The sequence below is a fragment of the Camelina sativa genome, chromosome 17 (genome assembly GCF_030686135.1).
Source record: "Camelina sativa cultivar CO46 ecotype springtype chromosome 17, ASM3068613v1".
NCBI lineage: Eukaryota > Viridiplantae > Streptophyta > Magnoliopsida > Brassicales > Brassicaceae > Camelina > Camelina sativa.
In genome coordinates, this window is record NC_141896.1 from 17293988 (window position 1) to 17313202 (window position 19215).

Below are 19215 nucleotides of genomic sequence, written 5' to 3' on the forward strand. Positions count from 1 at the left end.
GGAATCTCAAGTATAATAACTCTGAGAATACCTCAATGAATATATCATCTTTAAATACTCGCTTATCATCAAAAGAGCAAAAAAGTATTTATTGATAGGTTACACATTTGTTAGAACGACGAGAAAAGGTTACAACTCAGATCACCACAAGGGGAAAATTTACTTAATTGGAACAGGGCATTGAAACAAAAAAAAAACCTACGAAGCAAAAAGCATGGTTTGAGTCTGAAAAAGCGTTATTTGCTTCCAAGAGGGATATGGGGAGTGCTGATCTTATTAGATTGAGTTTGTGATTCTCTCAAACCCAAATCTTTATCTTCTTCTTCTCCTCGTCGACTAACTAAACTCTTTCTTTGTTCTTCTCTTTCGCAATCCTCCAACTTATTAGTCTCTGGTGGCACAACTTGTCGGAAAAATCTAAGCATCATCTCATACGTTGTAAATGTAATAACTGCTGATGGAGTTGTCCTCAGTAGGTTAGTGGCACATCCACGGTACAACCCAGGAATCCCTTCGCTTCTAAACACCTTTGTGATGCAATCAACGACTCCCGAATACTTAGTCTCAGCGTTTCTCATTTGCCCTTGTTCTTGAAGCTTGGCCCTTATTACCTGTGGATGTAACATAAACTCATATTATAGTTGGGTCAGCTTAACAGTGAGGTAAAGAGGGGCACAAGAGAGAGGAACAAGACAGACCTCGTGTGGGTAAGTCAAAACAGAGGCGATCACTTTTGCGATTGAAGAGGCAATAGCAACATTCCCAGGACTCAGATTCTCCACGGATGTATTATCTGAGAACTTACACTAGCTATGATCAGAAACTAGTTCAGGACAGCACATGATTATGTAACAATATACTACTGGAGGAACCATGTCTTACCCATGTCTGCCATGTATTGCTTGATCTTTTCATAAGCTGGAAACTGGATTGCGACATGGCTTACTCCCGCCAAAGAAGGTAAAATGCCACTGTTCCAACACAAGAAAATAAGCGATATAACTACCGTTTAACATACACACAAAATATCACAAGAAAAAGGTGTTCCAATTTACGGAATTTCCATTTTCATTTAAGATACTAACCTGTACAACCCTCGCAGTCCTTCTTCATGACAAATTCTACTAAATGCAGACATTACACTTTTGTAAGGTACCACATCCGGCCTAATTCCTTGCGTCTAAGAAAACAGGAAGAGATTAGGTAAAGTATATAATATGACAAAAAAAATCCAACATGTCTAGTAAAGCTGAAACCAAAGGAGGAAGAAAAAAGTTACCATTAATCTTGTCTTGACAACCCAAAGCGGATTAGTTGCAATAGATGTTGCAGCTCCGGCACCAGCAGCAGCTACCATGTTTGACCCAATACTAAGCTTGCCATCTATCAGGAAAAATACAAACAGTTGAAAGTCAGAATGATAAATAAGACTTCGTATAATTAATTGGTCAAGTGTCTTAGATACTCTTCCGCTTTAACATAAGCAAACACAAAGCACACAAATTTATTTGTAATTTGTAAGTGATGAGAACCAACCACTTGACTGCAGTACATCCTTTAGTTTCCCATAAACTGAGAAGTAGACCTACGTGTGAAACCAAAATATCGATTGAGGAAAGCCCCAAAGTTCTTCAAAAACAGATAAATATCGATAACAAGACAAATTCTTGAAGAAAGAAAGCTCAGAAGAGAAACGTGGTGCTTACAGCCCAATTTGGGAGGAGAGCTATGATGGTAGGTGAAAGCCCTCGATACATTCCCCTAATGCCTTCATTCTTAACTATACTCTTCAGGCTTGTAATGATTACACCACCTGATATTTCAAACATATGTATAGCTTGTTAATACTCAATAGGCATAGCTCTCAGATGAAACATGCAACAACTTCAACAGAAACAAAACTAGTTGCATATACACAATCTCATACCACCATCACATTAGATCTACAACTACATCCACTACTTAATACTCTTAAGCAAATGAAGCTGAGTTAGTAGCAAAAGTACCTCTTTGACCAGCAGCTGGAGCTTCAGGGAGACCAAGAACCTGTAATCTTGTTTTGATCACATCTAATGGGCAAACAAAAGTCGCCGCGATTGCCCCTGAAAAAGTTCCCAAAACCAAACTTAGTCATACACACCCACAAGAATCAAAACGAAGAAATTGAAAGAAAAAAAAAAAAAAAAACACATAAATCGAACTCTCTCACTCACCAGCGGTGGCTCCAGCGCCGGCGTTTGCAGCAATCTCTCTAATACTACGGTAATCAAAAGCTGAGTTCCCATGTTCAATCATCTTTAATAACCCTAGAATCTCTCAATTTGGAATCAGAAGTCAACAAAATTGAAAACGAGATCCAGGAGTAGATGATGAGAAACTCGGCCGCGTGAATCGATGATTATATAGAGTTGTTCCCGTCGTTCTTGACATTGACCCAACCCACCACACGTAGAACAAAAGAAGAAAAAAAAATCGAAATTTGAATGAAGAACGTGTAGACGGGTGGTGTGATAAAAAAGGAAGAGACTTTTGTTGCGTACGATTTAGGCGGTCCCAAGTCCAAAGAAACACAAAAGAAATGGGTCGAGAGGTTTCTTATTTAGAGGAGGGGACCTTGAATAATCTGATTGATTTTTGATTCCGATCGAAGAAGAAGAGGAAGCGTCGTCACAGTTGGTTTGAGATGACGTCACATATCAGGCAACTCACCACACAACCCAAGAAAACACACTTTTGCCTCTCTCCTCTGCTCGCTCTCGCTCACCCAAGATTCATCACTTTGCTACCGTAATTAATAAAGGAGTCGATTGACTCAAAAGTAAATGTGATTCCTAGAAGAAAGTGAAGTAGTGAAAACAAATTGTAAAGAGTAAAACAGTAAATATTAAAACAAAAAAATTCAAGATTTAATATCTCTAACTGACGAAATTGTAATCTGATTATTGATGTTGATCAGAAATTAACTCAGGACATCTCACTAGATGCACGTTATTTTGAAGATCCCACTAATTAAACCGAGTTAAACCTAATTAAACCGACTTAAACCTAATTAAACCAAGTTAAACCAATTTGACCGAGTTAAACCGCAGTTTAAAGCTTATCCGATTTGGTTTCCGTTGAAAAACTAAAAATCTAATCGGCGACCAACTCAACAACTACAAATCAGGGCCACCACCGTCGTCCGTGCCAACCCACCGGAGCAGACGACTGAGCGGTCTAGTAAAGAGTAAAGTATTGAACGGTCATCATTCATTTGATCTTCGTCTGACCCTCTGGATTTTTAAAGCTAAGAAGAAGCTTTCTTTTCACATTTTTGGAATTCAGATTCTGCAGAAATGGGTAATCTGAAACTTGCAATGATCATCAAGAAGAACATCAGAGACGACTCCGAGTTCCTGCTCGAGAAGCAAAAACGGCCGGAGAAATTTGGGGACGAAGCGTATGATTGTTTCGTCGATTCCGATCTCTGGGACTTGCCATCAACGAATTTACCGATTTTAGAAGACGGAGTCAGGTCTGGATTTACTCTCTCTATACTCGAATCGTGCTCGGAGGAGGTTGATTTGATGAACTTCGACTTCGAATCCGCTCTGATTCTGGTAAGTTCTGAGTTTTTAAGCACAGTCCTCTTTCTCGTTGGTTCTGCGGATTAAAGATTCAGAGTCTATGCAGCTGTTGGAGAATTTAGGGATTGGTTTTAGCGATGTAGGAGAGTGGAGATTCATCAGGTTTGTAGAGGAGCCTGAGTTTGGACCTGGCCCTTGCGTTCGTACTTGTTTCATCGCTGGGAAGCTCTTGGATCATACAAATTCAAGTTTGCAAGGTTACCCTTTTATTCAATAGTATGCAATCTTAGAGGGAATATAGCTTCACTTGGTTCTAAAGAAACATTTTGAGAACTGGAAATGGAAAGAAGTAAACTCACTAGTTTGTCTTCTTAGAGTGCAGACAACTCGAAGTGGATGTCCATGGAAGCATGCCTTGACTGTCTTATTGATGTTAAACCGGGAAGTGATCGTGTTGGACCATTAGTATTACTCGGACTTGGGGATGCTTCCCGTCAGTCCATGAAGCATAAGTTGACATCTTCTCTGCCTATCCAGGTCTATACTTGTATTTTTATTTCATCAGTGTGGCTTCATCTTATGTATGTGTAATAAAATGCTATTCTTTCAATGTTTATCTCAGGAATATCCACCTGGTGTTATGCTTGTGCCAATGCGTAGCAGGACATTGAAACCTTTCAAGACAACGAATTTGGTTGTGTTTGCTCCAGATAATGGTTCAGGGGATCATCAAGGGACCGATTTTGTAGCTCATGGTGATGCATTGATTGTGGATCCTGGATGCCATTACAAACTCCACGTTGAGGTTTGTTACTAGCTATGTGTTTTTTTCGGTATATCATTTCTTTCTCTTAGGAAAGGGTACAAAAAATCTTCTCATTGTCTTAAAATATCTGGTCTTTACTATTCACAAGTGCATTGTTTTCTCTTGACCAGCTCAAGAAAATCGTTGATGCTTTGCCTAGAAAGCTAATTGTCTTTGTTACTCATCACCATCGTGATCACATTGATGGTAGGGATCTGTTGTTTCTCGTTTTTGTTTGGTAGCTTTTTTTGTTTTTCTTCTCATAAAAAAATCCAACACATACTACTTTATGCTTATGACCCTCCTCTTCATCCATGTTTCAGGTCTTTCTGCTATACAAGAAAGCAATCCGGATGCTATTCTAGTGGCACATGTCAAAACTAGGCATCGCATTGGTATCACTCTTAAATATTGTTTTTTCCATTCATGGAATCCAACTTCTTATTTTAAAATACTGTGTTATTCCAGATGGTTGGTCTGGTAACTATACCCCAGTTTCTGGAGGAGAAAACATTTATGTCAAGGGTCAGAAATTGACCGCCATTTTCTCTCCGGTACCTATTTATCTATTATAAATCCTCTGTAACCCTCAGATGGAATGTATATACTTGTAAACTACTAACCAAGAAAAATATTCCAGGGACACACGGATGGCCATATGGCACTACTTCATGTCTCCACTCATTCTCTGATTGTTGGTGATCATTGTGTTGGGTAAGACAGACAACTTCAGAAAATTTCTGTTCCTATAGGACAATTTAAGTCAGTGAAACTAGATTGACTCTTATGTTAAATCCGCAACTTGGGTTGTTTCAGTCAAGGAAGTGCTGCCTTGGACATCAGAGGAGGTGGTAACATGACGGTAAGTACTAAGTATGCTCAGGCTTTTCTCTTTTGAATACTTCAGTGCCGAACTTAGTGTGATTGTTGACCTGTGTTAGATAGTAATGCATTTTTATTGGTCTGTGCGAAATTTGTTTAGCCATGTTCCATTTTATCATTTGCAGGAATATTATCAATCGACATATAAGTTCCTGGAGCTGTCTCCAGATGTGGTGATTCCCATGCATGGAAGGGTCAATTTGTGGCCGAAACACATGCTTTGTGGATATCTTAAGTATGAAAAAGAATCTGCTGCTGTGGATAAATCTGACTTTCAAAAAAACTTGTTCATGTTTTGTCTATCAGTTGATTAAAATAGGATACAGGGAACCCAATAATAAGAGCAGTGAGCTTGTTTTCCAGGAATCGCAGAAGCAGAGAAGAATCCATCCTAAAGGCTGTGGAAGATGGAGCTCAGACGTTATATGACATAGTTGCCAATGTGTACTCAAGTGTGGATCGCAGATTCTGGTGGGCTGCATCATCAAACGTAAGGCTGCATATCGACAATCTGGCTGTAGAAAACAAATTACCAGAGGTAAAAATACTCTTATTTTAATCCAAATGCACACAAAAACATGTCTCTAAAAAACAACCTTTAGTAAGTCCGTAGCAAATTAAGTTACTACCACTCTTTCTCACTGCTTATTATATTGAGTTGGTCCAGGGATTCTCAATCCAGAAGTTCAAAGCAAGTTGCGGACTGCGTTTTGCGATACGGTGGACAGCAGGTTATGTCATTAGCCATATTCCATTCAAGACCAATAAGCCAGGTTTTATTATGTCACTGATAGCTGCAGGAGCTGGATATTTTCTTCTGTACACATCTAAAAGGAAGAACAACCAGATTGAATCTTGATGAGTAAGTGACAGTAAAGAATGGTAGGGATCTATAAATCGTATAAGAAGTTAGTAAATTTGGCAATATACCCTTTTTATGAACTTCGACTTCATTATTAGAGTAATAAAAACACTCCAGAAAATGGGAAGTTGACTTCTAACTAGAGCTCTCTCTCTCTCTACTTTAAATTAACTCTATGTACTAAGGAATTCTAAACTGACGTTTGGATGAATATGGAAACTTCTCAAATTCATTAATAGTACAATATATTTTTTAGTTGACATTTTTATTCAGGTAACTGTATAGTATTAGTATTACATTCTAGTGATTTAGATCCTTTTCCCGAGCAAAAAATGTCCCAGGTAAATTTGTAGTTACGTAAAACTTTAGATCTTTTTTTTTTTGGTGTTACAAAAGTTGAAGATTGAGCCCATGTTGAAAGTTGAAACACTATATTCAGTTAATCTAGTTTAAAAAAAAAAAAAAAATCCATAATTGATTGGTTCTTCTAATCCAAATCCAACTCGGAATTTCGGAAATTAAAAGTCTCATGTAACTTACTTAACCAAAAAAGAAATAAAAATTAGTGAGATTTATTAAAGAGCTAAGATAAATATCAAGTTAGCCAAATTATATAGAATCCTATAAACAATTAATATTTCGAAATAAAGTAATTGGTGGAGTATATTAATTTATGAAAATTGACCTAGTAAAAGTGTAATTAGAAGAAGAAACTGAGAAGAAGAAAACTCAAAAAAAAAAAAAAAAAAAAGAAAACAAAAGACTTAGATAAACGGTTGAGATGAAAGATTAGTATTAAGAAACAATCCAACGGATAATAAATCACCGTCTAAACTTGAAAAATGGAAATCTTATACAACCCGGGAAAATGTTAAAACCCCAAAAAGCACATGCGTATGTTAGCGAACTATCAAATACCGAAACTACCCTCCGATCCAGTATTGATTACCGAAAAAACTCTCCTTCAACTCTCTGCCTATATATACAAAAAGCTTCAGCCCTCCTCCTTCTCTGGCGGTATCATAATAAAAAAAACACCTAGCCGAAATAATTCTCCGGTAACAATTTTACGGCGACTCTGAAAAAAAAAGTTAGCGATTTCTTGTGAAAAAGTCTCTGTTCGTGGCTTGGTAGATCGAAGAAAGAGTGAGTGAAACGAAATCGATGGTGTTTCCCGGTGAGATGACGACGAAGACGGCGACGAGACCTGAGCAAAGATCGAAGAGTCTTCACAATTTCCCTTTACCGAACTTATGGGGGAACCAGAGACACCTCAAGTGCATGAAGATCGACGACTCAAACGGAAACGGCGGCGATCACCACCGACTAAGACGCCGATCTCCTCCTTCGAGATACTCCGATTCGACGGCGTTTCGATTCGGCGGGTCCGATCATCTCCGGAGCAAAAACGCGGAGGCGTTTAAATCTGGAGGAGGAGGAAGCGAGGAAGGGATCGAGGAGTTTAGGGTGAAGCTTATGTCGGATCTGAAGACGGTGAGGGATAAGATCACACAATCCATGTTTAACAAGGACGTAATCGAAGAGGAGAGGGAAGAAGAAGAAGAAATCTCCGGTTCTGGTTCCGGTTCAGGTTCCGGTCAAGAGAAGGAGGTCTCTCTCTCTCCGGTGAAGCCGTGGAATCTTAGGAAACGAAGAGCGGCGGCGTGTAAAGAACCGGTTTCCGATAAGGGAATCGCGATTGAGGAGAAGGTGGTAGTGACGCCGTCGTTGAGAGGAGGCGGAGTGGTCGAAGCGGAGACGGTGAAGAAGATGCGTCCTAAGTTCGCTGTGAAGCTATCGAAGAAAGAGATCGAAGAAGATTTCGTTGGGATGTTAGGTCACCGACCACCGCGTCGGCCCAAGAAACGGCCCAGAACCGTTCAGAAACAACTCGATGTAAGTTTCTTTGATTTTGATTTTTGATTTTAATTTGAGTGTCTGTATTGTTGACTGATAAAAATTTGGATTCTTTTTGGTTGTATGCAGAGTTTGTTTCCTGGGTTGTATTTGACTGAAGTGACGCTTGATGCATATAAGGTTCCAGAAGAGACCACCAAGGTATAATCATCATTCATCATCACGGATTTATTCAAAGGATTTGGCTAGGTTCTGATTCTTTAATATTTGCTTTTTACAGAGATAGATGATGAGGATTTGTAATTGAAGTCTCCTGTCAATATTTGAATCTGGAGTTTGAGGGTTAAAAGATCTTGGAGGCTCCTTCTTCCTTTCTCTTGCTAATTTTCTTTTCTTGATTAATTCTTTCTTCCCAACTTGTTCTGAAATAAAAAATTGTACAAAAAGAAAAGTTATTTAGGTTCTGGTTGATTAATACATAATAATAATGTTTACTTCTTCATTCAACAAAAAGGTTTATTTCTTTCTCTGAACAAATCTATACTATTGTAAGGGAAATCAAAAAGGTTGTTTTCGTAGACTATATAATAATAAGGTGTTGTTCTTTCTCATACATAAGATTCCTCACATGCGTGTGTGCTTAATTAGTAGTGTGTGATCTTGATTAATTACTGAAAGCAGCCTAGATTTGTCTTTTGAGTAGTGCACATTGATGCACCGACAGAGGCAGAGAAGCCCATAAAATCTTTTGTGTGAGAGATTTTTAATTTAAGACAAGAAAAAGGCTTTTGTCTTTTGTTTCCCTTTCTCATATATGTTCTTCTGCTTCAAAACTGATAAAGGGAACAGGAGTTGTTGTTTCATGGTTTAATGTCCAGGAAGGTGATGATGATTGATATAATTACTATGTTTTCCCGCGTTGGCTTTGTTTCCGCTTAATTATTGAGTTGAGTCTTTTTGACTCGTTCTTCCGCTGGTTCACTTCTTCCGGTTTGGTTGGTTTAACAAGAACTGCCGTGCTTAACTTGACTCTTTTAATTGTGGTTGACTTTGCTATATACCACTATGATTATTCATTTCTATGGCCAAACTATATACATAGTTCTTCAACTTTGTAATAATCTGAGAGAAGAGATAATCTACAATTTGAAACTCAGATCAGATCTGTTAAGTATTGTGGGCTTTATGTTCTTTTGGTATTTTTAATATAATCAAATTATCTTTGTATACGTCACACTTTCGTTTAAATTCAAAATATACTCTACTTTCTACGGTAACATTTATCAGTCAAGCTGAAAGTTCAAATGAAATATACCTTCAATTCTCTTTTGCTTCTTGCTCAGCTTACGGATACAGAGTGATCCATGGCAGAATAGCGCTTCAAGCCTTCAAGACAGGACTAAGAAGCTGAACCTTAACCTTTATTCACTGAATCTGTGCGTCTCTTCTTGGTTAAAATTGAATAAACGAATGATATAGAACTAACTTTTAGAGCGAAGATGATCTTCCGAGTAGAAGTGGCTGTTTAGGAGAATGTTTTGGGTACTGTGAGGGGGATTGGTTTCCTTGGGAAGCAAGTTATTATTTTGGTTTAGGGTTTCGTTAGAGGAGGAGATGCAGCAATATGCAAGAACAATGAATATGGCATGTGTTATGGAATGTCTTCTTCAACATCTGACTCAGATTCAAGAGCAGCTCCTTGAGTCTCTTTCTTTCTTTACTACTGCTTTCTCCTTGCTAAACAATGTAAGAATGAAGTCTAAATGAATTGCCAAAAGCCTCCTCGCCTACCAGAAGTTTTTACAAGAACAGTCACCATTTCGGAAATGATGAAACCTCTTCCTGTCTCTTAAGATTATGTCTCGCTGCACCACCCACGACAAGAACCTGAAGAAATTATGACAGTCTCCACAAGTCCTCAAGTTCTTGAAAACCCTAATGGTTGTTCCCGGAGGAAGTTTCATTAGCCCAAACGCAACTGCAATCTTCTCACTATGAGTAGTCAACATATCTTCCTTGTGACCATCAGACTCTATGTCGTGCAACACAAAGCTCGTGTCTGGTACAAACCCCAGCCTCCTCATCTCTTTACCCAACTCTTGAAGATAGTTGTAAACAGCTTCTGCCTCTGGATGCGATGTATCATCCACCAAAAATGTATGCACTTGCGTCTCCACTTCAATCCAACTACAAGCCACTTCCTTTTTTACCCCTCGATCCCGCATTAGTTTACGCACCCTTGCCGCTTCCTCCCACTTGCCAGTAGCTGCATACATGTTCGATAAGAGCATGTAAGTCCCATCATGTTCTGGTATGAGATCAAAGAGTTTGTCTGCAGCGATGATCCCTAGTTCCATGTTTCCATGGACTCTGCAACCAGAAAGAAGAGCTTCCCAGATTTCTGCACTAGGTTCAAAAGGTAATGATTTTATTACACTTTCCGCATCAGAGAATTTCCCAGATCGACAGAGCAAATCTATCAGTCTTGCATAATGATCTGCACCAGGAGGTATACAGTAAATAGTTTCCATCGAATCAAAATACTTCCGTCCCTGTTCTACCAAACCCGCGTGACTACACGCTGTCAAAACTGTAAGCAACGTAATCCGATCAGGTCTTATCCCTTCTTTCAACATCTCCTCATACACCTCTACTGCTTCAGCACCATGCCCATGCTGTCCCAGTGCAGCAATCAAAGCATTCCAAGAAACCGAATCCAAACAAGACATAGTTCGAAACACCTGTCGAGCTTCCTCCACAACCCCACATTTCGCATACATTGTAATAAGAGCATTTCCAGCAGAGAGGCTAGAGTCAAACCCTATTTTAACCAACTGGGCATGGAACTGTTGCCCATTACAATACGCTCCCAGCACTGCACATGATTTGATCGCCCCAGAAAACGCATAATCACAAGGCTCGAAACCTTCTCTCTTCATACAAGTAAACAACTTCAAACCTTCTTCTCCAAACCCGTTTTCAGCTAACCCTGATATCATTATCATCCAGGTCAAGATATTCTTCTCTTTCATCTCTTTAAAAACCAACTTCGCCTCACCTATGTGCCCAGAACTAACATACCCTGATAACAAAGCGTTCCACGAAACCAAGTCTTTTGCCGGCATTTTCTCAAAAATGGCTCTTGCCTCATCAAATTTACCACATTTATAGTACAACGAAACTAACGAATTGTCAAAATGAAACGAGAAATCCTCCCTTCTTAACACATAAGCATGAACTTGCTTTCCCAGCTGAAGCAATCCAGCAGTAGCACAAGCCCTTATAACACTAGGATACGTAAACTCGTCAAGCTCAATTCCTGATGAAACCATACTCCTAACCATCTCCAACGCCTCGTGATACAACCCTCGGTTAACATAACCAGAAATCATAGCATTATAAGCAACCACTTTCATATTCTCGTCCATCACCTCAACCAACTCTTTCCCTAAATCAAAACAACCGTTCTTTACATAACCAGTAATCATAGTAGTCCATGACCTCTCATCTTTCTCAAGGATCTCATCAAACACTTTTCTAGCCGAATGTAACAGAGACGGCGAAGAAGCGCATTTCGAATACACAGACACCAGAGCGTTCGAAACCGAAGTGATAGAACCAGCACCAGACTTCAGAGCTGCAGCATGAAATTGCAGACATTGCTTCTCCTCTTCGACAACTAAAGCTAAAGCAGCGAGAACACTCGCGAAAGTGAAGTTATCGGGTTTGAATCCTTCGTGCTTCATCTTACAAAAAAGGTTAACAGCAGAGTAGCCATCATTGTTATGAGAGAAGCCAGTGATCATCGCATTGTACATCACAGTATCTCGCATACTCACAGGAGTTTCCTCGAACACTCCACGAGCGAGAGTGATGTCACCTGAAGCACAATACCCGGAAACCATGGTGGTGCTAGCGATTTTATCTGGTTCAGATATTTCGTCGAACAGGTGGCGTGCGTAACGAAGCTCTGACGATTTACAGTAAACATCGATCAAACGGTTGAGGATATGTGCACGTGGCTGGAACCCGAAAGTGATGATATTGGCGTGAACGGCTCGCGCGAGTTGCAGAGACGTTCGTCTGATCGGTAAACATAGGCGGAGACTCGCGGCGTAGCTGTTGGCGATGGCTCGAACAAGGTCTGGATTCGGTTGCATTTCATATTTTATGGTTCGGTTCGATTTTTTTTCAAACTGTACCAAAATTAATCTCCTTTTTATATTAAGCCAGCTTCGGTTTAAAGTAAACCAAAAGAACCGATTAAATTCACTCCGGTTAAGATACCCGTCCAATAATTTGGTTACATCTGGTTAAAGTAAAACCGCGTCTCCTCCACAGCATTAAACCCTAAGAGGCTAAGAAGGTCCTCAATTCTCATTTCTGTTAATTTTGTCAGTTTCGACGCCATGGTTCTCAAAGACGATAACTCCGAGAAATCTCTCGAGCTCTTCCTTAGCATTGGTTTGGACGAGCGAACAGCGCGCAATACCATCAATAACAACAAAGTCACCGCGAATCTGACCGCCGTTATATACGAGGTGTGTCCTCTCTTCTTCTCCTCCTCCTTCTTTGTGTTCGCTATCGGCTCTTATTGTATCTGATGAAATTGGATATAAGAGGATTGAGTTTTCATTTTCGTTTGCGAAAGTTTTGATTTCTGTCAATCTGTTGACTAAATCCAAATTTTGATGTAATCTCAATTCGTAATGTTTTGATTGATGATTTTGACTCCGTTGCATGTATGATTTTGTTGATAATTTGATACTCAATTGGATGATTGAGACAATTTGTTCATGACGCTTGTCTTTTGTGTACCAGGCTGCTGTCACTGATGGATGCGATCGAACTACTGGGAATCTATTGTACTCGGTGAGATATATTTCTAATTGAACCTACTGGCCTTGAGATTTTTTTTTTGTCGATGCTTATAAGTAACTTATTGAGGTGATATTTTCCTTCGAATTATGTGTAACAATAGGTTGCTACTAAGTACCCTACAAATGCTCTTGTGCATCGTCCTACATTGCTTAAGTACATTGTTACCTCTAAGGTTAGTAAATGGCTCCTTTTATTATATCTGCCAGAACATCCTTTTCTTGGGTTAGGTTCTCTTTTGTCAATGCGAAACTAGCGGACGCTTGTTTTCATTTTCTCTGATTGATGAATCTGCAGATTAAAACTCCAGCCCAGTTGGAAGCTGCATTTGCTTTTTTTGCCAATACCGGCCCTGAAGACTTCAAGCTAAATGAATTTGAGGAGGCATGTGGTGTTGGTAAGAACTTTTGTGTTTGCTGGTATGAGTATTAGATTTCTTTCTTTAATGCCAATGTGTGTAGGGTTTCTGTTTTTTTTTAACCCAATGCTTTGAGGTTACAATTTTCTGTGTCTTTCCATTTATTTGGGAATGAGATCTTATTGTATTGCTTTGGAACAGGGATTGAAGTTTCCCCAGAAGATATTGAGAAAGCAGTTAAGGACATCTTTGAAGAGAATAAGAAAACAATATTGGAGCAGCGCTACCGAACTAATGGTTAGTAATTGCTCTACACCTCACTGTCAAAGGCATTAGGTTCATTTGAGGCATATCTACCGTTTCTCTGATTCTCTATAATTTTTCACATAACCAGCTTATTCTGTTTCTTTGTTGAATGATGTATGTATGTTATGTAGTGGGTGAATTATTTGGGCATGTCCGGAAATGTTTGCCATGGGCGGATCCTAAGATTGTAAAGGTGCGTTAACTTTTTCAGCACCCTGACTTCTTTTGAAGCCACAAACGATATTGTAGTTTTCTTATCCACTCTTATGTGTCTGCTATAGAAACTTATAGATGATAAGATGTATGAATTGCTTGGTGAGAAAACCGCAGCTGATAATGAAAAACCTACAAAAAAGAAGGAGAAGAAGGAGAAGCCTGCCAAAAACGAGGTGATTGGAGGTTTCATTTGAATGTGTTTTCTGTTGTGTATATTGGGATTTTAATTCTTCATTGTGGCTTATCTTTAGGAAAAGAAAGCTGTTGTGGAAGCTACCCCAGAGCCATCTGAAGAGGACCTTAATCCTTATTCTATATTCCCTCAGCCAGAGCAAAATAATATGGTAACATCTGCTTTTAGTTTATTTATGCTCATTTATTGTACTGGATTTTCAGTTTCACGTTCTACACATCTGAAACTTCTTCCATTGATAATCATATATCCGGGGTTGATTCAGTCATACAATACTAGAATACGTATGACGTGTATTGCGTGCCTTTCTTTGTTGTGATCTGGAACAAACTTCTTATAACATGTTTGACCTTAAGTTATTCTTTTCATGGGTGCATTTATAGCTAGCGTTTGTGATGTAACATATGCTTATTTATCTTCTCAGGTTCATACAGAAGTGTTTTTCAGTGGTGGCTCTGTGCTCAGATGTAGCAATTCAAAAGAAGTTCTTGACAAACATCTCAAAGTGACTGGGGGAAAAGTTTATACTCGTTTCCCCCCTGAACCAAATGGTTATCTACATATTGGACATGCCAAGGTAAAATTATACATGATATGAGGTTTTTGGGATATTTTGCATGATGGTGTATAATTGGTAGGGGCAACGATTTTATGTTCATTTCCGTTGCTTGTACTTTCAGGCTATGTTTGTTGATTTTGGCCTTGCAAAGGAGCGAGGGGGCTGCTGTTACCTAAGGTAAAAATTCTTGTTTGCGTTTACTTGAGTTTCTTACATCTTTGCTTTTCTATAACAATCCTTGTTTCTTCTATAAGGACAATTTTCAGAATTCCTTGTAAATCTGGTTTTCAGGTATGATGATACAAATCCTGAGGCAGAGAAGGAAGAGTATATTAATCACATTGAAGAAATTGTCAAGTGGATGGGTTGGGAACCCTTCAAGGTATTGTCAAGTATTTTGCACTGATAGTTCATTGTTATTATTATTTGTTTGACCTTTTCCATTGTTTGAATCTAGATTACATACACCAGTGATTATTTCCAAGAACTGTATGATTTGGCAGTGGAGTTAATTCGGAGAGGTCATGCTTATGTTGATCATCAGGTCAAACAATTTAAACTCTGTTAAATGGATTCCTGTTGCTTTTCTAATTAATTGAGATTATTTTGCTCTAGTAGTGCAACAATTCCACACATTAAACTTATCCTGTCAAATTGTTTTCATATTTTCAGACTGGCGAGGAGATAAAAGAGTACAGAGAGAAGAAAATGAACAGCCCCTGGAGGGACAGGCCTGTTGAAGAATCTCTAAAACTTTTTGACGAAATGAGACGAGGAATGATTGAGGAGGGGAAGGCAACACTAAGAATGAAGCAAGATATGCAGAGTGACAATTTTAATATGTATGACCTTATTGCTTATCGAATAAAGGCGAGTGAAACTAAAATCATCTCTGGTTAGATATAAGAGGCTCTCTCCCGTCTTTTGCTGTCTAACTTGTTTATATGCTTTGCAGTTCGCACCTCATCCTAAGGCTGGTGACAAATGGTGTATCTATCCGAGCTATGATTATGCCCACTGCACCGTTGATTCTCTTGAGAATATAACGCATTCGGTATGTCCCTTTCTCGGTCTTTCTATTTGCAGCATGAATTTGTATCATTGACGGCTGCATTTTGTGACCCACTATTTTACTTTCAGTATCAAAAGCATCTGTTGTTCTTAAAATTATCTTTGTGGTTTTGACCTTTTCTTTTATCTGCACAATTGTAGCTCTGTACTCTTGAATTTGAGACCCGGCGTGCTTCATACTACTGGCTATTGCATTCCCTGGATCTCTACATGCCATATGTGTGGGAATATTCACGGCTGAATGTCACAAACACTGTAATGTCCAAGCGTAAGGTTCGTAAAATACTCAACTTGCCTGTGAACAACTAAAGAAATTTTATGCTGAGATTCATGCTGGTTGTATCATTTTTCCTTTTTTATTTGCTGCAGTTGAATTATATCGTGACAAACAAGTATGTTGATGGTTGGGATGATCCACGTCTTTTGACACTTGCTGGTTTGAGGCGGAGGGGTGTGACTTCAACTGCGATTAATGCATTTGTACGAGGAATTGGAATTACCAGAAGGTATGCTATATATCTGAATTGACTTGATACTGCTTGGCTTATGTCAAATATCTTTGTTAAATTTGCTCTATCGTTTCTATGTTTAAGTGATGGTAGCATGATACATGTGAGTCGCCTTGAGCATCATATTAGAGAGGAGTTGAATAAAACAGCTCCTCGCACTATGGTGGTGCTTAATCCTCTTAAGGTTGTCATCACCAATTTGGAATCAGACAAGGTTATGGAGCTTGATGCCAAAAGGTGGCCTGATGCTCAGAACGATGATCCCTCAGCATTCTACAAGGTAAACTGTGTTACACATAGACTAGATTTCTACACACAATGTAACATCTTTCTGTTTTCTTGATCTTGTTTTCTTGGGTTGTTGATCTAGGTTCCGTTCTCTAGAGTTATATACATTGACCAGTCTGACTTCCGAATGAAGGATTCAAAAGATTATTATGGGTTCGCCCCTGGTAAATCTGTTTTGCTAAGGTATGGAAAGGGATGCTATTCTTCAGTATTACTTTTTTTTTAAATATGATTCATTTGTGACTAAATGTGCTTCCTGCTGTTTGCAGATACGCTTTCCCAATTAAGTGCACCAATGTTGTCTTTGCTGATGACAATGAAACAGTTCGTGAGATTCATGCGGAATATGACCCTGAGAAAAAGTCAAAGCCAAAGGTTCTTTCTTTAGCCATCTTTATAATTTCTGCAATTTTGTGGCTCTTCCTAACGGTTACTTTTGATCTGTAGGGGGTTCTACAATGGGTAGGTGAATCTTCCCCAGGAAAAGAGCCCTTAAAGGTTGAAGTCCGATTATTTGAGAAACTCTTCAACTCCGAGGTATAATATATATTGTTCTTTAGCTTTTTATAGTTACAAAGATTGTTCCCTAAAGCTAAGTTGTATCTAATAATAACAGAACCCTGCTGAACTAAATGACGATTGGCTCACTGACATTAATCCGAACTCCAAAGTGGTAGTTTCTGGTGCCTATGCTGTGTCAACCCTTAAAGATGCTGCGGTCGGAGACAGATTCCAATTCGAGAGGCTAGGTATTTTCAGTTTCAAAATTATAGGAAGGGCTTGCAATTCTAGATGAAGAGACACGATAGAGATTTTTAACATAACTTGTGATGCATTAGGTTATTATGCGGTGGACAAGGATTCTGAGCCAGGAAAGCTTGTGTTTAACCGGACGGTCACACTCAGGGACAGCTACGGTAAAGGTGGAAAGTAAAACACTCCACCCATATTAACGCTGTGTTGGTCAAAACTCCCCCAAAAAGGCGTTTTATAACAAAACAGTACATGAAATGGTTTGGTTTGATACGCACATTGTGCAACAGTTAGTTTTTTTTTTCTTCTTGAATGGTCAAAAACAATACAATTCCATGTTGTTATCTTTTGAAAGATTTTATCTTCAGATTACAGATGTCATACTAGTGTGCCAGATGGAATTTTATTATTAGCGTGTTTTTATGAATTGTTCTGAAAATCGAGAAAGCACTGCTTTGATGGGAATGTGATCAATTTCAACGTGCGCTGCTTCTCAATATGATTCATTCCTATGGAAAGCACATTTTTAACTGCGTTTGAATAATAATAATAATAATACACAAAGAATCAAAAAGTTGTAAAGGAAGAAGATGGAATATTAGGGATTAAGGAATAAGGTGCTTTTACGATACGGACGATAGTGATCAAACTTTGGGATGTATACACTATACAGTCGATTAGAATGTTTCATCCATTTTTTTTTCTTTTGGTATATCGAATGTGTTGGACAATTGTTTTGCTGGAAGACGCCAATTCCAGCATGGACTATGTCTGTCTACATGTGATCGTGAAGATACACTCACATACGTTCACGAATACTAGTGAAGTTTTGTTTTTATGTTTGATTTAAGCTTTGTTTTATTTACTATTGGATATGTGTTTACCGAACAGAATGTAGAAACCATTACCACACCAAACCAAAATCTTAATATAGGAAACTCACTTTCTCTTATAAAGAAGCATGTGTAAAACGTATTTTACTCATGAACTGTAAGGTTTATTTACTTTTGAAAATAACAAGTCTTGTTCGTTTACTTTTTTTACTTTCCTAGATGAAACTAACAAGTCTTGTTTATTTACTTCTTTTTTTTTTTCTTTTTCTAAAATCATGTGTTCTATTATCAAAAAAAAAACATGTGTACGTCCGATTTTAAAAATGATAGCTGGAGTATATTGAAGTCCACGGTTCGGTGATTATGGGTTTTACTGGAGGTGTGACTGAGTGATTTTTGCCAAAACTTTACTGTTTCTTGAACTACATTTGAGTTAGGTGATTGGTGCATGCATGTTGATAATTACAACGTCATTCGTTGGTCAATAAATTTGACTGATTACTATTCCAGTAATACCTACCAACAAAAAGAAACATACGACTCTCCAACGACATTATATTGAACAACTTATATAATTTGACCAGCTAACAGTTTATGGCCAGTTGATTTCTCAAATTTCCATTTTTGTTGGGTTGCCCGGAATAACCGGTCGTCATTTTGTACTAGACTACTATACAAGGGGTGAAGATGATTATATAAAATCGATACACGTGTAAACCGATTGACATAATTAAACGACCCTAAACCAATTTTTCTCACTTTTTTCCCTGTGATACACGTGTAAAAGATAAGTAATAGAGAAAGGTAGCTTTGGGGTCGTTGTTTTTTTTTTTTTTGGGTAACAATGTGAAGTTTTGGGGTCGTACCGGAAGACGAAAACATATAACTAAATGCAAGTTTCTACTTTTTCATACAAGAAGATACGGTTCACAAGAGTAGGTTATTGTTAAAGAGAAAAATAACAAGATTTAGATTTATAGAAAAATTGTCCCATTGCTCCATGCATGTATAAGTAGCTTTGTCTCCTATTTAATCTGATACTCAAATGTGATCCGTAGATAACTTGAATTATTGGAGATGAGAAGGAGACAAAGCATGCAAAGACTTTCATCTCCAAAAAAAGTTTGTTTTAATAAATTTATGTACTCTTGTCTTCTTGACCTCTAAGATGATTGAAAAGTTTATTGCAACTTTATAATGCCTCCCGTTGGGTCCAAATCACTCGAAAGCTCCCATGAAATGACTTCCAAATGTGTGTACGTATATATAATTAATTATG

General features: G+C 38.4%; 5 protein-coding genes across 6 annotated transcripts; 3 read left to right on the forward strand and 2 right to left on the reverse strand.

Moving 5' to 3' along the window:
* Positions 1 to 44: 44 nt before the first annotated feature.
* Positions 45 to 3176, reverse strand: LOC104756964 (nicotinamide adenine dinucleotide transporter 2, mitochondrial). The gene is made up of 9 exons (XM_010479633.3): positions 2214 to 3176; positions 2007 to 2102; positions 1707 to 1813; positions 1537 to 1585; positions 1280 to 1383; positions 1086 to 1180; positions 883 to 971; positions 699 to 793; positions 45 to 611 (listed from the first exon to the last, which is right to left on the reverse strand). Exons 1-9 carry the CDS (start codon positions 2293 to 2295, stop codon positions 237 to 239), a joined length of 1092 nt encoding a protein of 363 aa, XP_010477935.2. The 5' UTR covers positions 2296 to 3176; the 3' UTR covers positions 45 to 236.
* A 159-nt stretch (positions 3177 to 3335) lies between these two features.
* LOC104756965 (Metallo-hydrolase/oxidoreductase superfamily protein) lies at positions 3336 to 6377 on the forward strand. Its single transcript, XM_087494870.1, has 12 exons — positions 3336 to 3599; positions 3673 to 3823; positions 3949 to 4103; positions 4189 to 4371; positions 4503 to 4578; positions 4695 to 4766; positions 4840 to 4925; positions 5012 to 5085; positions 5188 to 5233; positions 5379 to 5488; positions 5617 to 5791; positions 5921 to 6377. Exons 1-12 carry the CDS (start codon positions 3336 to 3338, stop codon positions 6110 to 6112), a joined length of 1584 nt encoding a protein of 527 aa, XP_087350996.1. The 3' UTR covers positions 6113 to 6377.
* A 639-nt stretch (positions 6378 to 7016) lies between these two features.
* LOC104756966 (uncharacterized) lies at positions 7017 to 8485 on the forward strand. 2 transcript variants are annotated; one of them, XM_010479639.3, is made up of 3 exons: positions 7017 to 8011; positions 8102 to 8173; positions 8253 to 8485. In XM_010479639.3, exons 1-3 carry the CDS (start codon positions 7280 to 7282, stop codon positions 8256 to 8258), a joined length of 810 nt encoding a protein of 269 aa, XP_010477941.1. In that variant the 5' UTR covers positions 7017 to 7279; the 3' UTR covers positions 8259 to 8485. The 2 variants fall into 2 exon arrangements, with proteins under 2 accessions (XP_010477941.1, XP_087350481.1); XM_087494355.1 differs by lacking the exon at positions 8253 to 8485 and having other exon boundaries at positions 7127 to 8011; positions 8102 to 8179.
* Positions 8486 to 9163: 678 nt separating this feature from the next.
* On the reverse strand, positions 9164 to 12159 carry LOC104756967 (pentatricopeptide repeat-containing protein At1g25360). Its single transcript, XM_010479640.2, has one exon. It carries the CDS (start codon positions 12130 to 12132, stop codon positions 9760 to 9762), a length of 2373 nt encoding a protein of 790 aa, XP_010477942.1. The 5' UTR covers positions 12133 to 12159; the 3' UTR covers positions 9164 to 9759.
* A 124-nt stretch (positions 12160 to 12283) lies between these two features.
* LOC104756968 (glutamine--tRNA ligase, cytoplasmic) lies at positions 12284 to 17542 on the forward strand. Its single transcript, XM_010479641.3, has 22 exons — positions 12284 to 12513; positions 12794 to 12844; positions 12954 to 13025; positions 13148 to 13247; positions 13410 to 13505; positions 13646 to 13707; positions 13796 to 13903; positions 13982 to 14074; positions 14348 to 14500; positions 14604 to 14659; positions 14774 to 14864; positions 14940 to 15026; positions 15155 to 15352; positions 15438 to 15536; positions 15695 to 15826; positions 15923 to 16059; positions 16147 to 16342; positions 16433 to 16533; positions 16620 to 16725; positions 16798 to 16887; positions 16967 to 17099; positions 17190 to 17542. Exons 1-22 carry the CDS (start codon positions 12382 to 12384, stop codon positions 17282 to 17284), a joined length of 2388 nt encoding a protein of 795 aa, XP_010477943.1. The 5' UTR covers positions 12284 to 12381; the 3' UTR covers positions 17285 to 17542.
* Positions 17543 to 19215: the final 1673 nt, after the last annotated feature.

What these genes read in the sequence shown, in the direction of transcription:
- LOC104756968 (XM_010479641.3), top strand. Translation starts at nt 12,382, where the DNA reads ATGGTTCTCAAAGACGATAACTCCGAGAAATCTCTCGAGCTCTTCCTT. An exon ending in AGCCAGAGCAAAATAATATG is followed by an intron (nt 14,075 to 14,347) that starts GTAACATCTGCT and finishes TTATCTTCTCAG; the next exon opens with GTTCATACAGAAGTGTTTTT. An exon ending in GGTAAATCTGTTTTGCTAAG is followed by an intron (nt 16,534 to 16,619) that starts GTATGGAAAGGG and finishes TGCTGTTTGCAG; the next exon opens with ATACGCTTTCCCAATTAAGT.
- LOC104756964 (XM_010479633.3), bottom strand. Translation starts at nt 2,295, where the DNA reads ATGATTGAACATGGGAACTCAGCTTTTGATTACCGTAGTATTAGAGAG. An exon ending in CGGCGCTGGAGCCACCGCTG is followed by an intron (nt 2,103 to 2,213) that starts GTGAGTGAGAGA and finishes GAACTTTTTCAG; the next exon opens with GGGCAATCGCGGCGACTTTT. An exon ending in TCCAGCTGCTGGTCAAAGAG is followed by an intron (nt 1,814 to 2,006) that starts GTACTTTTGCTA and finishes TTGAAATATCAG; the next exon opens with GTGGTGTAATCATTACAAGC.
- LOC104756966 (XM_010479639.3), top strand. Translation starts at nt 7,280, where the DNA reads ATGGTGTTTCCCGGTGAGATGACGACGAAGACGGCGACGAGACCTGAG. An exon ending in CCGTTCAGAAACAACTCGAT is followed by an intron (nt 8,012 to 8,101) that starts GTAAGTTTCTTT and finishes GGTTGTATGCAG; the next exon opens with AGTTTGTTTCCTGGGTTGTA.
- LOC104756965 (XM_087494870.1), top strand. Translation starts at nt 3,336, where the DNA reads ATGGGTAATCTGAAACTTGCAATGATCATCAAGAAGAACATCAGAGAC. An exon ending in ATTACAAACTCCACGTTGAG is followed by an intron (nt 4,372 to 4,502) that starts GTTTGTTACTAG and finishes TCTCTTGACCAG; the next exon opens with CTCAAGAAAATCGTTGATGC. An exon ending in GAGGAGGTGGTAACATGACG is followed by an intron (nt 5,234 to 5,378) that starts GTAAGTACTAAG and finishes TATCATTTGCAG; the next exon opens with GAATATTATCAATCGACATA.
- LOC104756967 (XM_010479640.2), bottom strand. Translation starts at nt 12,132, where the DNA reads ATGCAACCGAATCCAGACCTTGTTCGAGCCATCGCCAACAGCTACGCC.